The sequence below is a fragment of the Nanorana parkeri genome, unplaced genomic scaffold (assembly GCF_000935625.1).
Source record: "Nanorana parkeri isolate BGI_ZX_2015 unplaced genomic scaffold, ASM93562v1 scaffold593, whole genome shotgun sequence".
NCBI lineage: Eukaryota > Metazoa > Chordata > Amphibia > Anura > Dicroglossidae > Nanorana > Nanorana parkeri.
In genome coordinates, this window is record NW_017306861.1 from 530,804 (window position 1) to 539,996 (window position 9,193).

At 44.9% G+C, this 9,193-nt stretch overlaps 1 protein-coding gene across 1 annotated transcript in view; it reads right to left on the reverse strand.

The window, feature by feature from the left end:
• Positions 1-9,193, reverse strand: part of COL22A1 (collagen type XXII alpha 1 chain) — a 217,865-nt gene that overhangs the window by 73,581 nt on the left and 135,091 nt on the right. Inside the window, exons 34-35 of the mRNA XM_018562709.1 lie at positions 3,786-3,839; positions 2,852-2,905 (exon numbers count right to left, since the gene is read on the reverse strand). Of these exons, the coding sequence (XP_018418211.1) occupies positions 2,852-2,905; positions 3,786-3,839 (108 nt within the window). The remainder of the gene's footprint in view (positions 1-2,851; positions 2,906-3,785; positions 3,840-9,193) is intronic.

A 9,193-nucleotide genomic window follows, 5' to 3' on the forward strand; every position in this document is an offset into this window, starting at 1 on the left:
TATATATATATATATATATATATGAAATTTTACTGCAAATGTCAGCTGAGCCACATACAGACCTATCCTCAATGCCAATCAAGAACCGACCAATCAGAGAACTGCTCAAGGTCAGGTGGTGAAAGGTCATTGCAATTAAAACTAGTTTGGAATTTAGAATTTTTGGTAGATTCTGGAGAGTTCAGTGACCTAACAGTCTACGGTATCTCTCGAGAGTTCTTGTTGGCTTCTTATATCCACCCTTGAGACCATAATCAGCGGCGCACATGAGCAAAACGCACCGGCTGCTAATGTGGCCGCTGCTCATTCTGCAGTTTCATTGTGGGTTTCGGATTTGGAGGCTCGTTGCCTCCGAATCAGAAACAACATACAAATTTGTTTCCTTTGACGAAAACAAATGAAAATGTTTTTAGTTTTCATTTGTTTCGTCCAAAAACTTTTTTTTTTTGTCGTGCGCATGTCTACAAAGCATATCAAGTGGTGTGCTAGTTAATAAACTCTAGGAACTGCTAATCCTGAGACTGAGTGTGTGTGTCAGTTTGCATTCCTCGCATTATCATGCTAAGTGAAGGGCAATGTCTTATACAACAATAACCCGTCGAAGACAACTTTATAAGTCAATATAAAAAAAAAGAGCAATCAATGCACTCTTTGTAAATGATACATTTGTTATTATTTGCTTGTTGAGAGAGTCTGGGCTTCTTTTGTGTTGCTGTAAAGGGAATGTGTATAGCAGTTTTATGCCAGTTTACTTATTCCAAGGATGCACCGATATATCGGCCGCTGAAACATATTGGCTGAAAATGGCACTTTTGGCTAAATGCCAAAAGTGCCGTTTTCCTGCCGATACATCGTTGCATCCCTGCTTTCTTTCCTCCCCGCTGGGTGCTGCTCTGTGTCCCAGCGGGGGGGGGAGAGAAATTGACAGCCGCCCGAGCGCTGCTCTAGGAGGGCGCTGTGAGTGGCCGCGTCTCTCCCACACCACTCAGCCTCCTATCACAGTCCGGCAGAACAGTGTGGGGGCGGAGACAGCCCGCGCTGTCATAGGAGGCTGAGCTCCCCGCACTGCTCGCTCAGCCTCCTGTGACAGCTGTCAGGATGGAGAGCAGGTACAAGCAGTCAGTGATCGCCGAGTGTTTGTAGATAATTGAGGACAGAGTATGGTTACTATATCCTCAATTATGAATGAACAGGAAGTGATCTACATCACCTCCTGCTCATTCATAATTGTAGTTATACTAAACACACTCTGTCCTCAATTATCTACAAACACTCAGCTGTTTAGACCACTAATATTTGCCTGAAGCCCCTAAAAGTAAAGTAAAAAATACAAATATTTAATAAAAAAATGAATTAATAAATACAAATAAATTTAAAAAAATTAAAAAGTTTATAAATAATAAATAAAAATAAAATATTAAAAACATTTGAAAAAATTAAAATAAAAAACATTTTCGGTTTCGGCCTGACAATGGTTTTTATTTCGGTCTTGTTTCGGTTTTAAAATTTCCATTTCCGTGCACCTCTAATTATTTATCTATTGTCTGATGAATATTGTTGGTAAATATGGAATACTGCATACTAATACACTGCGGTTTTTCTAACCAGCCAGCAGATGGAGCTCCAATCCCCTTTTCACAAATGCAGCATTGTATCACTCTCAGCTGTGCTGAAAAAAGCCAGTTTATAAACAAAAGGAGCCATCCTCCAGCCACAAAATGAGGTGGGCTCTGTGTGACTTGCTGCAGCTTCTAACGCACATTGTGAGAATATCGCAGCGTGCAGTGAAATCAGAGGAAGCAATGTCAGTCCAGGAGAGCAGCCGATACAACTATGCAAGACTGAAGGGAAGGCCGGAAATCAGCTTTAATAAGGAAGGATGAGCAGGAACTTGCAGCTTTTACATGAAATTGGCAACATCAGCTTCCATATCTTAGTTCTCATAGGTTCCCTTCACATATATATCAAAAACAATGAAGAATGTACTGCAGGCATGACAATGGGTGGAATATGGAAAAGGCTAAGCTAGCCTGCGGCCGACATACACATACCCCAGGGGACCACGTGACTGGCGGATGATGGGGGATTTTCATCACAATAATAAAAGGGGAAGGAAGATTGGACACACGGATCTGACAGGTTTCAGGTTTTATTACCACTGACTTATTTACCCGTCTCCCCCGGGGCTCTCTTTCAGAAGGAGATTTTTAATACAGACGTTGCACCGAGAAGCCACTGTAATGCAAAGTGATGGGGCTGACTCGATTGCTCTATGCGCGGGAAGTGCTGAGCTGGTGCATTTCATTCACAGTGTCGTTATGCTGCCCAGATACGGAATAAAAGTAATACCATTGCTATAAAAAAAGGTTAAAGAAAATAATTTTCTTCAACCAACGTGCTGTGCATGAGACTGCAGCCTATGAGATGACTACCGTGTATCAGATGGCGCCACCTTCTGGCCATATATGTGCATGCGGGCAAGCTCCATTGCCACCTGTCTGTTTTACAGAACTCCGGGCAGAATAAAAATAATAAAACCTAACCCTGGCAGTGGGGCTACCCCTGCGCTGCAAGGGTTAAGTGCTTGTTTTGGTCTAGAGATATACTCACCTGATCCTCAATTCTTGCCTGGCAGCTAGACCGGTTCCTGCGGCCTCTCTGCCCTTTGCTCCAGCGGTCCAAGGACCCAGGACGTCATTATTTCTAATACCGTGAGGCAGATGCATGGTGGGTATCAAAGCAGCCAATCGCCAAGAATCAGCTCCGTCATGTTGGAAGAAGGGGCGTGAGTTCCATTTCCCATAACTGAAATAAATAATTGATACGAACCATCTAACAATGTACTACATACCTGTGGTCCTGCAGGTCCAATAGGTCCCACATCTCCCGGCGGCCCTCTGGGTCCCTGAAAAGAAGACAGAGAAAAGCTATGTTAGAACCTGTATTGATGGATCTTTGTTCACTTCAGACAGGTTGTGTATTCCTATACAAGTCTTTGGGAATGCAAAACCCCATTGAAGCAGGTCAAATGCAAGTCAGAAAGAGGTCAACTGCAGGCCAGGTGCAGGTCAGAGGGAGGCCAAATGCAAGTCAGAAAGAAGTCAACTGCAGGTTATAAAGAGGTCAAATGCAGGTCAGAAGGAAGCCAAATGCAAGTCAGAAAGAGGTCAACCGCAGGTCAAAAAGAGGTCAACTGCAGGTCAGAAAGAGGTCAAATGCAGGTCAGAAAGAGGTCAACTGCAGGTCAGAAAGAGGTCAACTGCAGGCCAGATGCAGGTCAGAGGGAGGCCAAATGCAAGTCAGAAAGAAGTCCACTGCAGGTTATAAAGAGGTCAAATGCAGGTCAGAAGGAAGCCAAATTCAAGTCAGAAAGAGGTCAACCGCAGGTCAGAAGGAGGTCAAATGTAGGTCAGAAAGAGGTCAACTGCAGGTCAGAAAGAGGTCAACGGCAGGTCAGAAAGAGGTCAACTGAGGGTCAAATTACCCAAAATGCTGGCACCATGCCCAATCAGCTAACAGATGCTAGGCTAGAGCTAGGCAAGCAACACATCACTACACCTAAGCCGAGCACCATTACACATAACAACTACAAGAGGAAGAACCTACATATCAATATACAGTATGTAACACAATGACAGAAATACGGTCCAACAAACATGTTAAACTGTAAACAGTCCCATCTTGTGCAGTTTTACTTAATCAATATAATAATACCCTAAAAAGCGTACTCCCTTCACACACCAACCCACAACATCTCCCAAATTGGAACCAAAAGAGTTACTCACTAGATCTCCGACATTTCCTTGTTCTCCCTTCTCTCCTTTTTCTCCTGGAAGACCCTGCAAAATAAACAAAAAATAGGGATTAACCTGTATCTATACATCTTGGGTGGTAACAGGTTGGTGAATGAAGGGTCTAAACACCTCCTCCTCCAGTTCCCAGAACTGAAACATGTTAGAAAGTACTGAAGACAGTGGATCCACATAACAGACAATGCTGGCTAATGCCCAACTCCAGCCAGAACTTGTTTGGATGGAGCCGGGAAGAATTGGGCAAACCAAAACCCCAACATGGAAGAAAGAAGGTAGACATTTATAATATGCCAGTATTAGACAGTGACACAAATGGTGCTCTTTATAAATATTATGGCCACAGGATTGGAGAGGAGGAGCATAAGAAACAAATACATATTTCCTATGCTCCCCAGCTCCATCTAGTGGCCATTATGTATTATTACATCACAATACATTTGAGCTGGGAAAAGCTCCATCCAGTGGCCATTATGTATTATTGCCTCACAGTATATTTGAGCTGGGAAAAGCTCCATCTAGTGGCCATTATGTATTACTACATCACAATACCTTTGAGCTGGGAAAAGCTCCATCTAGTGGACATGATGTATTATTACCTCACAATACATTTGAGCTGGGAAAAGCTCCATCTAGTGACCATTATGTATTATTACCTCACAATACATTTGAGCTGGGAAAAGCTCCATCTAGTGACCATTATGTATTATTACCTCACAATACATTTGAGCTGGGAAAAGCTCCATCTAGTGGCCATTATGTATTATTACCTCACAATGCATTTGAGCTGGGTAAAGCTCCATCTAGTGGCCATTATGTATTATTATCTCACAATACATTTGAGCTGGGAAAAGCTCCATCTAGTGGCCATTATGTATTATTACCTCACAATACATTTGAGCTGGGTAAAGCTCCATCTAGTGGCCATTATGTATTATTATCTCACAATACATTTGAGCTGGGAAAAGCTCCATCTAGTGGCCATTATGTATTATTACCTCACAATACATTGAGCTGGGAAAAGACCCATCTAGTGGCCATTATGTATTATTACCTCACAATACATTTGAGCTGGGAAAAGCTCCATCTAGTGGCCATTATGTATTATTACATGTCAATACACTTGCGCTGGGAAAAGCTCCATCTAGTGGCCTCCTCACGAGGAGTGCTCAGAATTGTATGTCAGTAAATGCTCAGAATTGTATGTCAGAAAAAAAAACCAGCAGTTACATTGTATGGCACAGCATAGAAACCCTCTGGTCAGGATTCAGCAGTGTACCTACATCTAAAGGAAAAATGTCACTCCTTTGAAGGCAGTCAAGTACGGGGAGGAAGACTGGTTTAAAAGAGATGTAAAATAGGCCATTTATGTAAAAATGGAGAAACCAAGCTTCAATAGAGGTCTGTGTGTGTGTGTGTGTGTGTGTGTGATCAATTGTCTGCCACATACAATGCTGTTTTAACAGCTCTCTCTGGGTGACTTAGTAACACCTGTTTGCTCCGATCATGCGAATGCAATCAACACCTTTCCTCCATTAGGGATCGGACCCCATGCTGGTTATGATAATCAGATTATGTTCATTGGAGCAACATTCGCTATATTTATTCCCAGATATTTTTTCTGAAAGTCATTCTGAATTGAGAAAGCCGGTTGGATGACCAGCGAGGCGAATTCAAGAAAAATATGTCCAGTTGCCTTGATTTATTTTTTACAGACATCCTGAAAAAAGAAAGCTAATGCAGCCACTATATCTTAGGGCTGTTAGGCTGCAATATATACTACATGTTTGGGTTCAGATACCCTTTAAGTAGCACACATATATATAGCTGAAAATGCCTAACATAAGCCGGGACCCTCCACGCATTGGTATCAAAGCCTTCACCATGACGATTGGTAGTCCTATGGTGCTGTAGCCCTTTGAGCCCCTTACCTTGGCCCTCTGTCAGTCTGATGCTGTGTCCTGGGCCATGTCCTGAAGTCATCAGAGCATCAACCTTATCTGAGTAACTGCACATGTGTGGTAACTCAAAAAGGCAATAATTGTGGGGACCGGGGCCTTGAATAGGTGGCCCCCATATATTTAGAGGTGGGGTTTGGGCGGGACCAGACCATAAAGTGGGCACAATGGACGGCCCCTGCATATTTAGGGGTGGGAGTCTGGACTAGACCAGCCTGTAAAGTAGGCATGATTTGGGGTTGTCCTGTTAGAAAGTGAGCAGACACAATGCAGACCACAGGTGTGGATAACAGTGTCCCGAGATGCGGAACCGTATTGTTGGTGAGTATGTACAAAAGACACGGTCCCTCATGAAAGCAAAAATGTTTTTTTTAAAAAGCTGCTTATAGCATCGTGACTAATGCAAATAAAAAAAAAACCTTAAACAGCTTGGGAGCTTGCATATTCATGAATGCCAACAATAGTTCTTCTGCAGAAGGTGATACTTTAATTTTGCTGGCTCTTTAAGGCCTTACAATACGTAGCAGGGTTGTGACCTCCATCTAGTGGGAAGAATGAGACATTGCAGCCAGGGCTGGATTTACTCTCTCTGCTGCCCCAAAGCCAGGTTCCTCAATGCGCCCCCCTTTGCAGGCCGCATACAAGTGATCTCAGCCACATCATCAAGATCACTAGTACAAAACAAGCAGCAGCTTCCCCGCTCTACATTTAGTCCTGCTTACGCAAAGCAGGGCTAAATGTAGAAAACAACTACCCGCCAGATGCCTGGAACTGCATGTCTCGAGCGTCGGGAGATAGAAATGTCACACCCCTGCTGCCCCTCTACTCCCTGCTGCCCCGAGGCCAGGCCTCGGTTGGCCTTGTGGGAAATCCAGCCCTGATTGCAGCCTGGAATGTGATGTCTTGGATAGGGGAAGAGTGTTATGACCGCCATCTATTGGAGAGAAGGAGGGGTAACAGCCTGGAATGTGATGGTTTGGATAGGGGAAGAGTGTTATGACCTTTATAGATTGGAGAGAAGGAGGGGTTACAGACTGGAATGTGATGGGTTGGATAGGGGAAGTGTTATGACCTTTATAGATTGGGGAGAAGGAGGGGTTACAGACTGGAATGTGATGGGTTGGATAGGGGAAGTGTTATGACCTTTATAGATTGGGGAGAAGGAGGGGTTACAGACTGGAATGTGATGGGTTGGATAGGGGAAGGGTGTTATGACCGACATCTATTGGAGAGAAGGAGGGGTTACAGCTTGGAATGTGATGGTTTGGATAGGGGAAGTGTTATGACCTTTATAGATTGGGGAGAAGGAGGGGTTACAGACTGGAATGTGATGGGTTGGATAGGGGAAGTGTGTTATGACCGACATCTATTGGAGAGAAGGAGGGGTTACAGCCTGGAATGTGATGGTTTGGATAGGGGAAGTGTTATGACCTTTATAGATTGGGGAGAAGGAGGGGTTACAGACTGGAATGTGATGGGTTGGATAGGGGAAGTGTTATGACCTCCACCTAGTGGGGAGAAGGACAAGTTACAGCCAGGAATGTGATGGCTTGGATAAAGGAAGAGTGGTATGAAGTGTTATGACCTCCATCTAGTGAGAAGTAGGAAGGGTTGGAGCCTGGAATGTGATGGCTCGGATAAGATAACAGTGTTATGACCTCTATCGAGTGAGGAGAAGAAGTTCCTCAATGCGCCCCCCTTTGCAGGCCGCATACAAGTGATCTCAGCCACATCATCAAGATCACTAGTACAAAACAAGCAGCAGCTTCCCCGCTCTACATTTAGTCCTGCTTACGCAAAGCAGGGCTAAATGTAGAAAACAACTACCCGCCAGATGCCTGGAACTGCATGTCTCGAGCGTCGGGAGATAGAAATGTCACACCCCTGCTGCCCCTCTACTCCCTGCTGCCCCGAGGCCAGGCCTCGGTTGGCCTTGTGGGAAATCCAGCCCTGATTGCAGCCTGGAATGTGATGGTTTGGATAGGGGAAGAGTGTTATGACCTTTATAGATTGGAGAGAAGGAGGGGTTACAGACTGGAATGTGATGGGTTGGATAGGGGAAGTGTTATGACCTTTATAGATTGGGGAGAAGGAGGGGTTACAGACTGGAATGTGATGGGTTGGATAGGGGAAGTGTTATGACCTTTATAGATTGGGGAGAAGGAGGGGTTACAGACTGGAATGTGATGGGTTGGATAGGGGAAGTGTTATGACCTTTATAGATTGGGGAGAAGGAGGGGTTACAGACTGGAATGTGATGGGTTGGATAGGGGAAGTGTTATGACCTTTATAGATTGGGGAGAAGGAGGGGTTACAGACTGGAATGTGATGGGTTGGATAGGGGAAGTGTTATGACCTTTATAGATTGGGGAGAAGGAGGGGTTACAGACTGGAATGTGATGGGTTGGATAGGGGAAGTGTTATGACCTTTATAGATTGGGGAGAAGGAGGGGTTACAGACTGGAATGTGATGGGTTGGATAGGGGAAGTTTTATGACCTCCACCTAGTGGGGAGAAGGACAAGTTACAGCCAGGAATGTGATGGCTTGGATAAAGGAAGAGTGGTATGAAGTGTTATGACCTCCATCTAGTGAGAAGTAGGAAGGGTTGGAGCCTGGAATGTGATGGCTCGGATAAGATAACAGTGTTATGACCTCTATCGAGTGAGGAGAAGAAGGGCTAACAGGATGGAATTTGGTGGGTTGGATAGAGGAACAGGGTTATGACCTCCATCTAATGGGAAGAAGGAGCAGTTGCAGTCTGCAATGTGGTGGCTCAGGCAGGGGAACGGTGTTATGATCGCCATCTAGTGGGCAGAAGAGGGAATTGTAACCTGGAATGGGACCTCCATCTAGTGGAGAAAAGGAGGAGTTGCAGCCTGGAATGTGGCAGCTCAGATAAGGGAATAGAGTTATGACCTCCATCTAGGAGGGAAGAAGAACAGGTTACAGTCTGGAATGTTATGGCTTGGATAATAGAACAGAGTTATGACCTCCACCTAGCGGGGAGAAGGAAAGGTTACAGCCTGGAATGTGGTGGCATGGATAGGGGAATAGTGTTATGACCTCCATCTAGTGGGACGAAGGAGAACTTGCACCCTGGAATGTGATGGCCCGGATAGGAGAACAGTGTTATGTTATATAGTCTTACATGTAAACCTCTTAAATGTGACCTGGTATCAGCTGTCTGCAGTCCCTGTACAGCAGGGCTCACACTGGGAGAGGTTGAAGCAGCACAATGAGCCAAGAAGTCACGCTGCAGTATAAGCAGCTTGCTGATAGTAGAAGAGAGCAGAATGACAGAGAGATGAGCTCATCCGTGAGCTGCTTGACTTTGAAGCAGTCTCTTGTAATCTCCTGTATAGCTGAGCTCAGCCTGCTGCTTCTCCTGTCCCTCTCCTGGGGGGGGGGGGGGGGGGGGGTCACT